Genomic DNA, 19,171 nt, shown 5'->3' with positions numbered 1-19,171 from the left:
CCCATTGACACCATATAACTGTAGTGTATTGAATAGTTTCTCTCTTGGCACCTTGTCATATGCCTTTTCCAAATTGACAAAACTTAAATTCAGATCTTTGTTATATTCCCATGCTTTCTCGACTATTTGTCGTAAAGTGAAGATCTGATCCTGACAGCCTTTATTTGGCCTGAACCCAGCTTGTTCTTCACCAAGCTTTTCTTCCACAATTCTTCTCAACCGTTTCTCAAGTATACCGGCATAAATCTTGCCCGGAACACTCAGTAGGGAAATACCTCTGTAATTCTCACATTCAGTTTTATTTCCGTTTTTATATATGGGTACTATTAGAACTCTACTCCAATCATCACGAATTTGTCCCTCTGTCCAGGCCTTCTGAACTATGCAGTGCAGCCACTGTAAGACTTTTATACCACCATACTTAAGCATTTCTGGTTAAATATCATCTACTCCTGCTGCCTTTCCACATTTCAAGCCTTTGATGTCTTTTTCTACTTCAAGTATGGATATGTATTCCTCACTGTATGCCTGTTGAGTGTTTTTTAATCACTGTGCTATCACTACTTGTTTCATTAAGCAATTTTTCGAAGTAATTACTCCATACTTCAAGGATATCTTTTTCTCCTGTTTTCATGCCACCTTTATCATCTCTAACTCCTTTTACAGCATTCTCTCCTCCATTTCTAAGCTTCTTCAACAACCTCCAGAATATCTTACCACCTTGTTGATATTTATTTTCTATGTTCTTGCCAAATTCGTCCCATGACCTTTGTTAAGCACTGTGTAAAACACTAGTTTTACACAGTGTTTGGCTTTCTTACATTTGTCTCTGTATTCTCTAAGAGCAAAAGCTGACTTATTTGCCAGGAACTTTTGATATGCTTTCTTCACTGTATGTAGATATATTTTCTTCACTGCCTGATTAACTTCCTGTGTCCACCATGGAGTTCTGGTTTTTCTATCCTTGCAGATAACCTCACCACATGCCTCTCTGGCAGAATCAATCAGGATTTTCTTCAAGGTTTGCCACTGATTCTCTAAGGTTTGGTTCTTGTTCTCAAACTCTTTCATTTTTTCTTCAATAATCTTTGTGTATTTTAGTCTACAGTTCACATCTGAGAGCTGCTCAACTTTCATTCCCTTTAAAACTTTCTTACATGTCATTCTTTTCAATATGAAATTCAATTTTATCTTACGCAAGACTAAATAATGATCGCTTCTAATTTCAAATCCTCTGTACACTCTGGTGCCCTGCACTAGGGAAAAAACATCACTATCAACAATAACATAGTCAATGAGACTTTTCTTATTCCTTGCCTCTTCTCTCCATGTGAATTTGTGTAAATTTTTATGTTGGAACATGGTGTTAGTAATAACCAGTCCATGTCCTGAGCAGAAATCCAACAGGTATTTGCCAATATTATCAGCTTTGCTCTTTTCTCCAAATTTTCCCAAAACATTTTTGTATGTCTGACAATCACGTCCTACTCTGCTATTTAGATCACCAACAAGGACCAACTTTTCCTTTTTCATTATGTCAGTAGCTTTCTCTAGAGCCGCAAAAAATTCCTCCACTTCTACCTTAGTAGAGTTTTCTGTGGGACCATAGGTACAAATAAGTCTCATTGTCCTGTTCCCCATTCTGATATTTGTCCACATCACTCTACTTGACAGTGCCTACCATTCAAGAAGATGAGCCTCGTATATTGTGTTGAATACTATGGCTACTCCTTCTTTTCCTTGATTGTCATTGCCTGAATATAACATTTTGTATTTATTGCTCAGAAAGATCTCACAAGTTTTTATCTTTTTTGTTTCAGTCACCCCTATTATGTCAATCTGGTACTTATCTAGTTCCTCAGCTAGCTCCATTTCTTTGCCATTCAGGCTTCTTATGTTGATAGTTCTGATCTTTAACTCTGGTGATGTTGAGTTGGGGTGTGCTTTCAGATTTGTTCCAGTAACTGACTTTTCACTAATCGCCCTGGTTCCCTGGAGAAAACAACGGGGGCCTTGTTTAATCGGGCGCCGCCCCAGCCGGCATGAAATTTTGTCATGCTGTACCACCATTTTGTTTATTGGTTTAAGACAATAAGAATACAATTTGGTCGGCTAAATCCCAAATTTCCATCCCATCCTCATTTGTTCAGTATCCAGGTAGATACCCAACAGGGTGCACCACAAGAAGGTGAGGATTGGACATTAGGTCAGAAGCCCTGGTCGGTTCTCCGCATTCCATTCCTTTAAAGGCTATGTGGAGGTCTCCTCTCAATTATACAGCTTTGACCCTTAAGCAACACGCTGTGTTGACAAGCATAATGCCTCCCAAGCATCCATTATGTGGATGCTTGGGAGGCATTTGAGGACAGAAAGGAACTGTATGTAAGAGACCACTTGCATCTGAATGAGGAAGGACATAGGCATCTGGAGAGAGAGATTGTTGTCTCTGAATGAGTCAGTGTGTCAATGCAGGGAAACTAGAATTATCAGGGTGGATGGTAGCAGAGGTGACCTCTTGTGGGAATAGGTGCTTGGAAGAAGGAGAAATATATTGAGTAATGCTGAATCCAGTGGAGTCTGGAGGGGATAATGATAGGTATAGAAACAGTAACTTTTTCATTCTTTATACTAATGCATGGAGTATCCAGTATGAAGGATCTCTGAGACGTGATTGATGGAAGATGATATACTGACAGTAATAGAAGTAGCAGGGTATAACATTTTTCTAGACGAAAGGAATGGAAAATAAGTGGTGAAGTACTGCTTTTGACAAGTGATGAATTATGTCCTCTCAGAGTGGATGATTTCAAGGGCAATAACAATAATGGTTTTTAGAGCATTTGGTGTGAGGTAGATGTGGGCAAGACAGGATATTTAGTGGCGTATAGCTGCAAACTAGAGAGCAGAGAGAGTCAGGAGCAGGAGATGTTTAAACAGTTGAACTTGGAAAGTGCAAGAAGCATGATTGTTATGGGAGATTTTAACTACAGCAGTATAAATTGGGAAGAGGAAACTGCATGTAGTAATAAGGGAATGGAATTTCTAGAATTCTTGAGAGATAAATGTCTTAGGCAACATGTAGTAGATGAAACATGAGGTTCAAGAGTTTTGGATTTGGTCATAGCATCAAAAGAGCTGATAATAACTGAGATGGCATCTCAGTTCCAATTGGAAAGAGTGATCATGTGGTTTTGATTTTGATTTGGAAGATGAATAGACATGCAGGAGTATCAAAGAGAAAGGAATGCATGTGGAATTATAAGCCAGGTGATTATAATAGTCTTAGATATCAACTTGGGGCAGTTCCATGGAGGGAGGAATTGGAAGGGTGAGATAACATTAGTGCTTGGGAAATTGTGAAGGAATATTTATTAGAAGCAACAGTAAGCTGTTGTAAGTAAGCAATTTGGTGTAAGTGGATGACAAACAATATCAAACAGGAAAAAAAGGTTAAAAAGCAGTTATGGAAGTGATATAAAGGATTGGGGTGGGGTTCATGAAGAAACAAAACTTAGGTCAGGAGAGTAACTATTATGGAAAAGAAGGCAAAACTGGAATATGAGAAGAGATTGGCCCTGAAATCCAAAGAAAATCCCAAGGAATTTTTTAGCTATGTGGCCAGTAGGAGGAGAAATTGTGGGAGAATGACATTGTTGGATAAAAATGGGAATAGAGTGACTGATGCAAAGGACATAGCGTAGTTGCTCAATGAACACTTTATTGGGGTATGTCATCCTGGAGAAGTAGGCTTTAATATTAGAGGGATAGGGCAGGTATAGAAGTGAAAGAAGAGAGATTGTGTTTCAAATACTGAGTCCTCTAGATGTCAATAAAGCAGTGGGACTGGATGGAATTTTGACACAGGTTTTGAGAAAATGTGTTAAAGAAGTGATAGCTTGGCATTTCAATGAAAGTCTGGCTTAGGGAAAGGTACCCAAGGAGTGGAAGGAGGGTAAGGTAGTGCCATTGCATAAGGGAGGTAGCAGACTGGAAGTGTCTAATTCTAAGTGAGTTTGTGTGTCATCATTAGTTGTTAAGATCTTGGAGAAATTAGTGAGGGACCATATACAGCATTGGGCAGATGAGGGTAATGTTATCTGTGAGAGTCAACCTGGATTTGTTAAGGAGTCCTCTTGCTTTAGTAATATAACTGTCTTTTAATAAAGTGGCAAGAGCCGTTGATGAAGAAAAGACATATTCTGCCATTTTTGTTTGATTTTACAAAAGGCATTTGACAGGCTACTACATGATAAGCTGATATTTAAATTGCAGCACACGGGTTTAGATGCGAGGTTAGTAAACTGGATTCAAGATTGGCTATCTGATAAATATCAGAGAGATATGTATGAGGGAGGGGGGAGATATCATGAAGGCAGATGTTTACGAGTGGGGTCCAACAGGGCTCAGTACTGAGACCTGTATTGTTTAACCTTTATATCAATGACATTATCAATGGATTGCAGGAGAGATATTCAGTTTTTTGCAGATGATGTGATGCTGGAAAGGGTTATTAGTAATACTGCAGATGTTGTATTATTTCAAATCCTCTTGCCCTGAAAGAGGATTTGAATAAACTGGACAGATAGGCAAATGAATGGGGATTTCAGTTTAATACAGCAAAATGTAAAGTCTTGAAGTTTGGAAGGCTGCATACTTTGTCCTTACATCAATGGAAGGCTGCATATTTTGTCCTTATATCAATGGAAGGCTGCATACTCTGTCCTGAAGGAGGTAGGGAAGGCAAGGGATCTGGGAGATGATGATTGATAGAAACCTGAAATTCTGGGAACATATTAGAAAGGTGGTGAAGGTAAGGTAACCCAGATGATTGCTGCAATACTGAGAAGGACGCTGACCTGCAAAGATAAAAGAGTTGCAGTATGATCAGAACTTAATACAATGGAATGACAAAGTCCTGATCATACTGCACATGGACTATTGTGTTCAAATTTGGCCCCCAGGATTTGAAGAGGATAAATTAACTGTGGAAAGAGTTCAGAGGCGAATAACAGAGATGATATCAGGACTGTACAATGATAGGCTGAGGGGATGTGGGCTGCAGAGTTTTGTAGATAGAAGGAGAGGTGATATGACTAAGACTTTTAACTTGTTTAGAGGTAGTTACACGATTGACATTTGGGAGTTCCACTAAACAAAAGTCACAGTTGACTTTTGTTTGAGGGAACTGGGGGGAAGGAGCAAGGACAAGGGGCCATCCCTGGAAGTTACGAAAGGAAGTTGTGAGCAAGAGGGTGAGGAGTGGTTTCTCTGCACGGAGTGTGGTTGAACCGTGGAATGCATTGCCTGATAGAGTGGTGAGAGCACAAACAGTCAATGAGTTTAAGGATTGGTATGATAGACTCTTTCAATAAATGGCATGAGAATAAACTACCTCTGCTTTGCAGATGACATTGTCCTGATTGAAAAAGACACAGCTAGGTTGGAACAGACATTGCAAACACTATATACAGAAGGAAAAAAATATGGACTAAATGTCAACTTTGAAAAAACTAAAACAATGATATTTGGACAACAGGAGTTACTGAACAGAGTTACCATAGACAGATTTCAACTGGAAAATGTGGAACACTTCACATATCTGAGATGTCACATGATGCATGACTTGGACCTCAAAAAGAGATAAAAATTAGAATAGCCAGAGCAACAACTATTTTAAAAGCCACCGACAAAATATGGAAGAGCTGAGCTATAAAGATTCAAGCTAAACTGTGCATTGTAGAAACCTGTATCTTCAGCAGCATGCTCTGTGGATGTGAGGCCTGGGTACTCCTGGGAGAATCTGAAAGGAGAATATTAGCATTTGAGAGGAAGTGCTATAGAAAGATCTTGAGAATAAGCTGGATCCAGAAAGTGAACAATGAGGAAATTTACAGATGAATACAACCAAAAGAAAACTTGATCCAGAAAGTGAACAATAAGGAAATTTACAGATGAATACAATCAAAAGAAAACTTGATCCAGAAAATAATCAAAAGGAAACTACATCTCTTTGGCCATATATGTAGAATGAACAATGAGAGGAAAATAAAAATGCTGCTGTTTGGGATGATTGAAGGAAAGAACAAAAAAGGAAGATCAAACAGAGAATGTGGTGAGGAAATTATCAAATGGTTTGGAAACTCTATACACAAACTGAGTCATTTTGCACAAAATAGAATGCAATGGAAGAATCATATCAAGATGGCATCAGATGCCTATGGGCATTGGCCCCATGGTTGTTGATGATGATGATAGACTCAGCATTTTCTAGGATGGACTTCCCATGATGTCCTTTGACTCCATGGAGGCCTGAATCTTAATAATAATAATAATTATAATAAACATAAACCATAAAATATTCCAGAATGAATAACTCATTCCATCATCAGTGCTACAGAACCACAACTAAAGCATGCCATCTAGGATGATTATATAATTTATTTAATAAGGACTTTTCAAATGAGGATCAGTTCACGTTCAGATGAAAAAAAAAAACAAGCTAGAAAAGGTCTGAGTAGAAAGGACCTATTGAAACCTTTTTTAGCTTTTTTATTTTTTCAAGGAGGAGTCCTAATGATCAGGAATTACTGATAGGCTACAGAACTTAGGTTTATAAAATGCTAAATTAACCTAATACAAAGAGAAAACACAGAATGGAAATTTGTATTGCATAACTTTAAACAAAATACAAAACACTACTTGCTACACAAAAAAACACACATAAAAACTGAAACTCACAGTTTTATATATTTGACTGTCATCAAAAACTGTGTGATATGGTGGAGGTCCATGGTTACACGTAGAGGCTTCTATCTCCTCCTGGTCTTTGCAACATTCAGGTATAACTACTTCAGAAGTGTTTGCTTTCCTCTGAACTATCCACCATACTGTATTTTGAAAGTCATCTGGACCATCAAGGCCACAACAGTGGTTCTAAAAAAATTACATACAGTGTTATATTTAATACAATAAGAATAATTATAATTTGCTATGATTATTATTAATATCTCTGGGGGGGGGGTCAAAACTATTATCCTATTACCACAATGCTTGTCACATCACACCACTAGTCATACACATAAAACTGAAACTCACAGTTTCAGTTTTTATGTGTTTAATATCTCCATTGGGGTCAAAACTGTTATTCTAATTGCCACAATGTCTCTCACATCGCACCACTAGTCATTACTAATACTATGTTTTAACATAAAGATGTGCACAGGCTCACATGGAGAGAAGACACAAGAAATGAGAAAGCCTCATTGACTACATCATTGTTGATAGTGATAACTTTGTGTTCATTCAGGTTGCAAGAGTGTACAGAGGATTTGAATTTGGAAGTGATCAGTACTTAGTACTAAGAGGGATAAAAATGGATATCACATTGAAAAGAACAGTGTGTAAGAAAGTTTTCAAAAGAATTAAAGTTGAGCAGCTTTTAAAAATAAATTGTAGACTTGACTATACAAACATGATTGAATCAAAAATGAAACAAATTGAAAACAAGAACCAAACCTTGACGTTTCAGTGGCAAACTCTGAAGAAGACATTGACTGATTCAGCTAGTGAGGCATGTGGTGAAATTGTCTGCAAGGATAGAAAAATAAGAACACCATGGTGGATGCAAGAAGTTCAAGAAGCAGTCCTGGAAAAGAAGAAAGCATACCAAAAGTTATTAGCAAATAAGTCAGCATATTCCCTAAAAGAATGCAGTGAAAAATTATTATTATTATTATTATGTGATACCTCCAAGGAGTCCAAAGACTCATCGAGGAAGGGCACCTACTCTACAATTCTTCATCTCCGCCAACTACGATGAACCACATCATCTACACCAATGCTATCTACTGCCTGCTGCCACCACCACCACCACTAGTATTTTCACAGACAATCACAAACATCTATGCCCACAGCAGGATTCGAACCCACAGCCTTTTGGCTGGAGAGCAGATATGCTAACCACTCAGCAAACCAGGCCGGCCAATGAGAGAGCTAAGCTGTGTGTAAAAGTAGCTAAGTAAAAGTCATGGGAAGACATTGGTAAGAATAAGAATATGCTGGTTGTGGGAGGACTAGGGGACATCCATGGAAACTGGGCAAAAGTGTGGTTAGTAAAGGTGTTAGAGCTGGGTTCTTTACTTTTAGAGTAGTGAATGAGTGGAATGCGCTCCCTGAGTCTGTGGTGGATGCTGTGACAGTGAATGAGTTTAAGGCGAGGTATGATAGATACTGTATGAATGTCAAATAGTTGTGACGAATATGATTTGGGGCCTCCCTCGATGAGTCCAATGACTCCCTGGAGTTGCCCGTAATAATAGTAATAGTAATATAGAAAATAAATATCAGGAAGGTGGAAAATGTTCTGGAGGTTATTGAAGAAACTTAGAAATAGAGGAAAGAGTACTGTAATAGGAATCAAAGATGAAAAAGGTGACAAGAAAACTGAAGATAGGGATATTCTAGATGTCTGGAGTAATTACTTTGAAAGATTGTTAAACGAACAAAGCAGTGACAGAACCATACTAGAACATTTTCAAGAGGAGGCAAAGAGGAGTATATATATCAATACTTGAGGTAGAAAAAGCTATCAAAAACTTGAAATGCGGAAAGGCAGCTGAAGTAGATGATATTTGACCAAAAATGCTAAGTATGGAGATATAAAAATTTTGCAGTGGCTATACTGCATAATTCAAAGAGCCTTTTTAGAAGGTCAAATTCCCAATGATTGGAGTAGAACTCTCATAGTACCCATCTACAATCTAAAAAAAAAGGGTAATAAAACTGAATGTGAGAATTACAGAGGAATTTCTCTACTAGGTGTTCCAGATAAGATTTATGCAAGAATACTTGAAAAGTGGTTGAGAAAGATCGTGGAAGAGAAACTTGGAGAAGGATGCTGGATTCAGGCCAAATAGAGGTTGTTGAGATCAGATTTTCGCTTTAAGACAAGTAGGTGAGAAATTGTGAGCATATGACAAGAATCTGTATTTAAATTTGGAAAAGGCAAATGACAAGGTGCTCAGAGAAAAGCTTTTCAAAATACTACAATTATATGGGGTGAATGAAACATTATACAGAGCAATACATAGGCTATATTTAAATTGTTAGTCAGCAGTTAGAAATTGAAGGAAATGCAGGAAGAGGATTTCATGTAAAATCAGGGGTAAGACAAGGAGGCACATTATCTATATGGATTGCATTATGAAAGAAAGTAGCATCAGGCCTTATATTTAGGCCCTCCCCTCAGTGGGAGCTAGATCGGAAGAAACCTTAAGAGAGCAAAAGCTCATATCCCAGGGAAAGCAACCACTTCTGCAATATAAGTAAAGGATGGCCTCCAGAAACTCTGGCAATCCCTCAGATCACTCTAAACTCAGCAAGTGCAAGCGATCCAAAGGATCATTTTACTCAGCAGTGGTTCCACTCACTGACAGGCTCATCCTGCCAAGGAGAGGAACCCTCAGCATTGGCTCTTCCCAATAGCAGGCTCACCCCCACCATCAAGCAGAGCATTATGAGATACCAAACTCAGTAGTAGTCCTACTCAGAGACAGGCAAAAATCCACCCCCTGAGCAGAGCCTCTCATATCTCTGTGCAGCAACTACCTTTGCACAAAAACACATCAGTGGGAGCCAGACCCCATAGGTGATACAAAGTTTCAACTTTCAACTTTATTGGCTTAAAGGGTGAAGCAGATGCTTTTCATATTCCCCACTGTCTGATGAGGAAAACTGTGAGAGGGAAAATATTAATGAGCCTCTTGCTTGCCCTGAGTGAGCCTGAGGATTAATCATTGAGGTTGCAGTTTAAAATAGCTTTTGGTCTTTTGTACTTGGTGTAATCTGTTGCATTGTAATTTGCAGCTAGTTGAATTAGATTATTAGGATGCGCAGATGCTATTGAAAAGAACTTAGGTTGCTATGGTCTGCATGAAGGTATAGTAACTAAGTTCTTTTCTGATTCCAAAGGATTATTCTGAGACATTTATTCTGCACACGTTGTAGTTTGAGGATATTAGTATTAGCAGTATGACTCCAAGCCGGAGAAGCACAGATGAGTATAGGATGAATCATCAACTTATATATAAGTAGTTTGATTCTGATGCTCAATTTGCTGTTTCTGTTTATTAGAGGATAGAGCTGTGCAATGATTTTTGATGTCTTTAAACATTGAGTCTTGATATGGGAGCTGAAAGTCAATTTTCTGTCCAACAATATGCCAAGATATTTGATCTCAGACTTCCAAGGGATTTCTGTGTTAAATAGGAGAATGTGTCCAGTAGGAAGCATCGATCTTCTGGCGAACAGTATGGCTACGCTCTTCAGAGGATTTATTTTGAGTCGCCATTTGGTGAAATATTGTTCAATTATCAGTAGATTTTCCTGCAGTCTTTTGATTGCTAGGTGCGGTTTTAAATATCTAGCTAATATCACTGTATCATCTGCATATAAAGCTTTGACAGATGACAGTGGGATGTGCGGAATATCACACATATAAATGGAGAAAAGAGTTGGTGCCAGTAGTGATCCTTGTGGGACACCAGCCAAGATGCGTTTTTGTATGGAGAGTGTGCCATTTAACTTAACTTGCATGCACCTATCATAGAGGTATGATCTGATCAGGTGAACCACTTCCAATGGTATTCCAGATGTTATCATTTTATATAGAAAGCTGTAGCGCCAGACTTTGTCGAATGCACTGGCTATGTCAAGGAAAACAGCCACAGTACATTGACGCCAGTTAAATCCCATGGTAATATATTCTACCAATCTGTATACTTGTTGTGTAGTACTGTGAAATTGTTGGAATCCAAATTGCTCCTCAGGAAAAATGTTTAATTTGTGCACTAGTTCTTGGAGTCTAGTGAGAATGACTTTCTCGGCAATTTTGCCTAGGTTGGAGATGAGGCTAATTGGTCTGTCGTTTTGAGGTGATCGCAGATCTTTCCCAGGTTTATGGATTGGAATTACATCTGCTAGTTTCCAGTGGGAAGGAAAATATTTGTAGTGTAAGATGGAGTTTATAATGTTAGTCAGATGCACAATAGCTGTGTGAGGGTAGTAGTTTAATCACCCTGTTTGTGATTCCATCAGGTCCAGGAGCCTTTTTGTTTTTAAGCTTCTTGTTATGCCATATAATTCTACAGGTGATGTGGGTGCAATTTGACTAGAGCATATGATAGAAAGTTTCAGCGAAGATCTGACATGTCGATGAACCTTGTATATGTGATTGAAGTCGAAATGGTCATATGAGGGTTTGCATTGCTTTTCTAGAGATTTTACTATTGCCTCGGCTTTGTCTGCGTCGGTATGGATAAGGCTAGTATCTGTTTGGAGAGGAGGAAGAGGTTTGTTTTTATTCTTGATGTTTTTGATAAGATTCCATATGGAGTGATTGTCAGGAGAGATAAAATTCAATTTTCCTTCCAAATTTGATTTCTGTGCACTGTGAGGGCATCTCTAACTGCAGAGTTGAATCTGTTCAAGATTCTTTTATCTTGAGGTGCTTGCATGTTGTGATATCTTTTTCTTGCTCTGTTCTTTTCTCTGATCAAGTTCATAATTCTTCTGGCAAGTGGTTAGATCTGGGGGTAGTTCTGGAAATAGTTACTGCTGCAACAGTAGTGTTGATTTGTTTAGTTAGATCCTTTATAGCTGTTTCAATTTTCTCTGTGGATTTAATCAATGGTACAGGATCAATATATTTTGGGAATACTTTAGATAGCTTATCCCAAGGTATATATATGAGTGGGAGGGGAGGAGACAGGTTATCCTGGTTTCCCAGCTTTAACAGAATGGGATTGTGGTCAGATGAAAGATCATTTAGAGTTACTACACTGTACTGGAGTCTTATATTCTGTAGGATAGTTATGTCTAGTACATCAGCTGGACTGTATGTGTTGTGATGGGTAGGCACTGTGGGGCCTGCCACAACCACATTGTTGGATCCAGAGTAGTTAGTAAGGATGTGACCAATTTTATTTGTGGAATGGCTATTCCAGATAGGATGCTTGGCGTTTAAGTCGCCAGCCATGATGACAGGCTCTCTGTTGATCAGTACAGCATTCAGATCTGAAAACAGTAATGTTTTTTGTGGAGGATTATATGCTGCAAAAATCTTTAGTTTGCCCACCATGCACGTGAGAATTTCTATGCCTGTAATGTCAAGATTAATGGTGAATGGAATATTCATAGAGTGATGATTGATGTAATTTTTAATGTAAATAGTGCCACCTCCTCTGCAGGATAATCTGTCAGTTCTGTACATCTGGTATCCATTTATCAAGAGTATATCTGGCTGACACCTTTGGGTGAACTCCCGGAGCTCCAAGATTCTACCTCTTAATCCATTTGCATTCCATGCTATGATCTGTAAAGAATCTGGTTTTATTTTATTTCTGTTCATGAGTGAGCACTGAGACTTGTGTGTCCTTTAGAAATCTATTTGTAGAGCATGGTGAGGGGTTGGATCTGCTAAAATCCAACAGCATATTTGCCAAGGAAGAGGTAATAATAGCTGTCAGATTCGGATGTGATGTTGGCTGTTCCAGGGATGTCTGTTTAGGGTGAGTTACATCTGCATATGTCCTAGATTGTTGTCTCTGAGTTGTTCTTTTACGGGCCTCTGACATCAGCAGATGGGCTTCTTACCCTTTATGTTGATCTTTACGAGGCTGAGAAGTAGTCTCTGACGTAGGTGTGCTAAGAGAGGAAGAGTATGTTCCTTCTTCTTCTGGTTTTCAATTTCTTGGATTGTGCGTGCATCCTCTGTAGTTGGCAGTGTGAGAACTGCCACAATTGGCACGTTTAGCCAGGGTAGATTTTGGCTTAGAGCATGTATTTGTTGGGTGGCTGACCCCACATTTTAAGCATTTAAATTCAGCCTTGCACATTTTCTGGGCATAACCAAACTTCTGACAGCTGTGGCATTGCCCTGTTGAAGCCCTTTTCCTTAATGGTTCTATAGTGATTTTCAGCCCACAGATAGACGTCAGATCATATATGTGCTTGTAGGTTTGACTGATCTCTACTAATACCAGTGGCATTAGAGTCTTGTCTCTCCTGGTCATTCTGCTGGCTTTTACAGGTGGTAAATCTTGCTGGTGTAGATCTGCAGTGATTTCTTCTGTGGAAACATCTTCAGATAAACCTCTGATGACTACCTTGAGGTTTTTTCTGATCCTAGTGAAAAAGTGTGGTACTGAATACCTCTGATATTCAATTCAGAGGTTAACTGTCGATAATCCATCATTATCCTGGGTTGGATTTTAATACCGTCTGTGATATTCTTCGCTTGGGATCTCTTATGAGAGTTGTAAGTTGTACATCATAGTCCTTAGCGACATCCATTTATTCTTTTCACACAGAAGAATTAAGGCTATCTTTTCACTTGAGGAGGTAGGAGAGTCCGGGACAGGGCCATCTTCTTCCATTTCATCCGCATTGGGTGGTTCAGAGGCTGCAGTTTTGCGTTTTTTGCAAGTGTGATCTTCCTGATAATCGGTGTGGTCAGTAAGGGGATTATTATTATTATTATTACCACCAAAGACCCAATGGAGTCAAAGACTCATCTGGGAGGTCCTTTCATCACACACACACACACACACACACAGCTCATCATACTGTGTTTTAAACACATTCAAACTCTTTGCAGACACCACATTCTCAGGCAAGGCATTCCAATCATTCACAACTCTGCACAAAAAAAAACCTGCCTCTCACTCCCCTACTCACACCCTCTTAATACAGTTTCCAGGGATGACCTCTGGTTCTCCCCTGATCTCCCACTATTCTCTGTAAAACTTCTCCAGCATTCATCCTATAACAACCGCTTGCCAACTTGTAGGTCTCTATCATATCCCCCCCCTTCCTCCTGTCCACCAGATTCTGCAAATTACATCTTCTCAATCTTTCCTCATACTTGACATTCCAGAGGTCAGAAACTACCTTAAAAAATTTCATTCCAAAGATAATCCTCAGCAGTTGTTGCTATTTCGCTAGCGCTGTCTTGAAGAAATTCTAAGAGTTGAGAGTCATCTGTATCAACTTCTTTTATTTCATGAACTACAACTTCTCCTGGCCATTTTGTGTGAAGCAGATTGCCTACATGTTTAAATATTGCCAGAAGCTGTTTAAAATTAAGTTCTTCGTATGGTGCAAAAGTTGAAGTAATGCATTCATTGAAATTGTCATTGAAAAATTTCTTCTTAATCCTCCTAGACATCACTCAGAAGAAACAAATAGATTCAAAGGCAATATATCTATTCCTTACATAAGTACAGGTTCACATAAATTAGCAAAAGTTCTAAGAAAATACAATATCAGAACCTTGTTCACTCCACTTCCAAAGATCCATTTCTTAATAAGCCATCCAAAACCTTGTCATCATCAACTCAAATACCCTGGTGTATATAAAATATTGTGTGATTGTGATATTCCTTATTTTGGGCAGACAGACAAATCTGTCGAATTGCATATGGAAGAACACAAGGGACATTACTTACAAGAGACAGCGAGCGAGTGCATTATCAAGTCATATCCTTTTCTCAGCAAATCCTAATGATGAAAATCAAAGTCACAAAGTCTGCTGGGAAAAAAAATCTACTAACATCTTCCATTGCAATGATGAATTAGAGAGAAAAATCGTGGAATCTAGAGAAATCATCTTCAATCCTGTTCATCTAAATAATAACTTGAGCTAAAACCTCCCAGATAGTCATTCAGCTGTAATCATGTACTGGCGTTCACGTGATGCTGCAAGCACGCACGCACTCTCCCAACAATGCAACAAACGAAAGAACAGCTTTAAATACAACTACAACGTTTTCATGCTAATTATATATAGAGACTGTCTATATTGTTCATAGTCTTTTAACCTTCAATGTTTAGTGTTTTTTCTTTTTTCTTTCTTTTATAATGTCACCTGAAGAAGGCTGTTACAGGCCGAAACTAGTAGTGTTTTTATATTAAAACCTTTTTACTTAAATCTCGGTTCTAGTCATTCAATTCTTCATAAATAATATATATATATAATCACTTTTATCTGTCAAACTTTGCTTCATATAAAAGAAATTCATCTGTTAATTTTGGGATAATTATTTGTTTCACTCATTTCTGCTGTAAACTTCCAACTCTTTCAAATCATCTCTCGCTTGCTCACTAATTCAACTTCCTTTTCAGAAGTACAATGTTCACATAGGCTCACCACTGCCTAACGTGGTAAAGAACATGGCAGCGAGATGAAAGAAAGAATAGGAGACAAGAGAAAGTGTGGATTTGTAGGAAGTGTGATACATTATTAGAACACGAGGCAATAAATGTGAAATTTAAGACTGAAAAGACGATGTATATGAAAGAAACGGAAATGAAATGAAAGCTTGTGAAACTGAGGGAGTGAAAGAATGCAAGACTGTGGAAGCAAAAGTTAGTGATAAGAGAGTGAAATAAAGTATGAATAAGGAAATGGAAGTAAGGTACGGCAAAATGAGAGGTAACAAGACTGCAGGAGTGGAAGAGAGTGAAATGCAAGATTTGATGAAACAGTTTATTGAAAATGAAAAGAGGAATATGCAGAATGATGTTAGATGTTAAGCGGAAACTAATGATGGTGTGCAAAAGAATAGAGTGAAAGAAAAAATAGTAAAAGAGGTGACGAGTGAATCCAGAATAGCAGTATATGGAGATTCCATGGTTAGAGGATTAGTTAATGGGAGGTCCATAAGGTCTGCTATCCAGGAGGGAGAATAAGTAGGATAATTCAGGAGTTAGACATGAGGAAGAAATGATCAAGAGAGTTAGTGGTGATTGTGGGGATAAATGATCTAAGTGAACATAAGGAGCATGTGAGGGTGAATATCAGGAAGTTATTGAGAAGAGCAAAAGATAACAGTATAGTGGGAAAGGTCAGTGTGTTGCTGAGGTATAATGAGTTGCAATGGAGAGCCAAAATTATGAATGATATGCTAGTGCAGCTGTGTGAGGAGAAGGGAGTACAGTTTGTGGATGTATGGCATGTATTTGAGGGAAGAATGAAATTATACAAGCATGATGGATGGAAGTACAGTGTGTGATGTATGCAAGAGATTTAGTGAAAAATCAGGAGAGTGGTATTGAAGAGACAGAAGTGCTTGGCAGTGAAAACAGTAGTATGACAGATGAAGAGAGAATAGGAATGCAAGAACAGAGAAATGGGGGGGGGACCTGGGTGGACAGGGAGACATGGCATAGGGAGAGTTGAAAGTGATAATGAATGTGTGTATGAAGATGAAGTATATTATGATGTGGGTGGAGAAGGTGAAACTGAGCAGATGTATGTGGCAAGTGGTGATAAAAGTGATTGGGCAGGTGTAGTGGAGAAATCACAACCGACAAGTGGCTTGGATAGGACTGGTTATAGACATAAAAATAATTACTGTACTTGTTTACAAATGTCAGAAGTATCAGAAATAAGGGGGATGAAATGGTTTCACTGATTGAGTTTATTTGCCCCAAAATCATTGGAATAAGTGAAACATAGTTGAATGAAGATGATATTCTAACAGGAATAGAAATGGAAGGATACAGTATTTAGAAAGGACAAGAAGGGGGTGCTGAGGTGATAGAAGGAGAATTATGTCGACATAAGATAGACATAAAAGAGGGAAATAGTGGCAATGGTTATTAGGCAGTGTAGTGTAATGAGGTTAACAGGAAAACATAGTTGGATGTTACTATAGGCCTAGAAATGTGGAGGGTAGTGATGAAGAAACGTATAAACAACTTGGATTAGTGAACAAAAGAAGGGTAATTATTATTATATTTTATGATTTTAATTATGGCAATATAGACTGGAATGAAGAGACAGCATTTGGGAATAAGGAAAATGAATTTCTCGAGTTATTGAGAGATCTCAGACATAAAGAAGGGCATTGATCATTTCATCAGAGGATGTAACTGTGAGTGGGGTTTCACACTTTCCTCCAGTTGGTGAGAGTGATCATGAAGTGATCACCTGGGTTGTGGCTTGCCACATGCAGACTTTTGTGAGGAAAAGATATATGTGAAATTATAAGGCTAGTGATTATGACAAGCTTAGGAGACAGATTGAAGCTATAACATGGAATGAGGAAGTTGAGCGATAAGGAAATAAATGCTGCTTGGGAAATGACAAAGAAATGCATAACAGCATCAATGTGTGAATGTATTCCGAAGGCCAAAAGGCTGAATAAGGTAGGTGTAAAATGGATGAATAAGGAGCTTAAGCATGAAATCTGGAAAAAGAAAATACTTTTGAGGAAGTATAAGATGAACAATGGTAATAATCGGTTACATGAAGAGTATAAAGTAAAAGTCAGGAGAGTGAGGAAAACAAAAAGTAGAACATGAGCAGAAATTGGCAAATCAGGCAAAGAAAAACCCTAGAGAGTTTTTTTAGACATGCAGCAAGTAGAAGGAAAAATACTCATGGTAAGATGATGTTAATGGATGAAAATGATAGAATGGTAACTGCTGCAGAAGAAATTGTTGAGGTATTCATTGATCAATTTATAAAAGTGTTTCATCCTCATCAGGGTGGAATCATGAGGTGTAGAAGACATAGACGAGAATGGCTTAATTGTGAGTGAGCAAGAGGTATTTGAAGAAAGAAATAACCCTGATGTCAATAAGGCGATAAGATTTGATGACATATAATCACTCATCTTGAGGGAATGTTCCAGAGAATTGGCAGTAGCATTGGCCTGTTTAATAAGAGTCTTGCAAGCAACAGCACAGGTTCCAAAGTAGTGGAAGGAGGGTAAAATTTTTCCACTGCATAAAGCTGGTGATAAGGCTGTAGCTTCAAATTATAGGCCAATCTGTATATCTGGAGTTGTGTTGAAGATACCGGAGAGATTGTTGAGGAGTAGGATACAGAAATCAGCATGGGTTTGTTAAAGGAAGATCATATTTTACTGACTTGCTTATGTACTATAACAAGGTGACAAATATCTTGGATAAGGGAGATGCATATACAGTGGTGTATTTGGATTTTGTAAAAGCTTTTGATAGACTGCCACACAACAAACTGTTAAATAAATTGAAAGAAATGGGATAGGATAACAGACTTCTGAGTTGGTTATCAGATAGGTATCAGAAAGTTGTATATGGGAGTGCAGTATTCCAGAAGAGGAAGGTCACTAGTGACGCACTGCAGGGATCAATGTTGTTCAATTTGTATGTTAATGTTGTTTTATTTTTGACGGTATATATCAGAGCACAAAATTATAAGTAAATAATAATTTATTGACTTATTGCTGATATTTCGCTGGTGTTATAACCAGCATCTTCAGAGCACAAAAACTTTGTGCTCTGAAGATGCTGAAAAAACTTTGTGTCTTTGTGCTGCTGCTACAATTTTGTTAAACTAGTTTGTTGATTATACCATGTTGTTGTAGTCTCACGTATTATGACAAACTGTATTTTTGTGCTCTGAAGATGCTGGTTATAACACCAGTGAAATATCAGCAATAAGTCAAAAAATTATCATTTACTTATAATTTTGTGTTCTGATATATACCGTCAAAAATAAAACAACATGTACGACGAATACATAAGCCTTTCTACACGTTTGTATGTTAATGATATTGGGATTGGTTTAACTAGTGATATGCAGTTGTTTACAGATGATGCAAAAGTGGGAAGAGCAATGCTGATTATGTGCACAGATGGGAGTGCAGTAATCCAAAAGAGGAAGGTCACTAGTGATGTACTGCAGGGATCAATGTTGTTCAATTTGTATGTTAATGATATTGGGATTGGTTTAACTAGTGATATGCAGCTGTTTACAGATGATGCAAAAGTGGGGAGAGCAATGCAGATTATGTGCAAAGATCTATGTGCAGAGATTTCTTGGGGATGAGAAAGTGAAGCAGAGGTCCTCCTTACCATAGTGAAGATGACAATGTCACTGTCTGCAACACAAAAGGGTTTACTATGGTCATCTGCTCAGAAGGCACACTCAATAGAAACCAAGGAACAATCTTATTTGATATTTGGAAATTGCTTATTAGATCTTTTTTGCACATCATACTTTCACTTTTCAGCCAACTATTGTGAGCCATCACTGAACAATAGCTGACCCGTGCCAGTTTTCACACTCCACTTGTTTTCTGTTTTTAACTTATATTCTAAGGATTATAAATATTATTACTGA

General features: G+C 38.1%; 1 protein-coding gene across 3 annotated transcripts in view; it reads right to left on the bottom strand.

The window, feature by feature from the left end:
- LOC150105905 (tetraspanin-11-like) overlaps nucleotides 1-19,171 on the bottom strand; it is a 191,111-nt gene that overhangs the window by 15,249 nt on the left and 156,691 nt on the right. For all 3 annotated transcript variants that reach the window (XM_090393666.1, XM_090393664.1, XM_090393667.1), the window contains one exon: nucleotides 6,739-6,933. In XM_090393666.1, the coding sequence (XP_090249792.1) occupies nucleotides 6,739-6,933 (195 nt within the window). The remainder of the gene's footprint in view (nucleotides 1-6,738; nucleotides 6,934-19,171) is intronic.

The sequence above is a fragment of the Typopeltis vanoorti genome, chromosome 6, assembly GCF_054136105.1.
Source record: "Typopeltis vanoorti isolate ZY-2024b chromosome 6, IOZ_Tvanoo_1.0, whole genome shotgun sequence".
NCBI lineage: Eukaryota > Metazoa > Arthropoda > Arachnida > Uropygi > Thelyphonidae > Typopeltis > Typopeltis vanoorti.
This window is presented reverse-complemented; position numbering and strand designations above follow the sequence as displayed.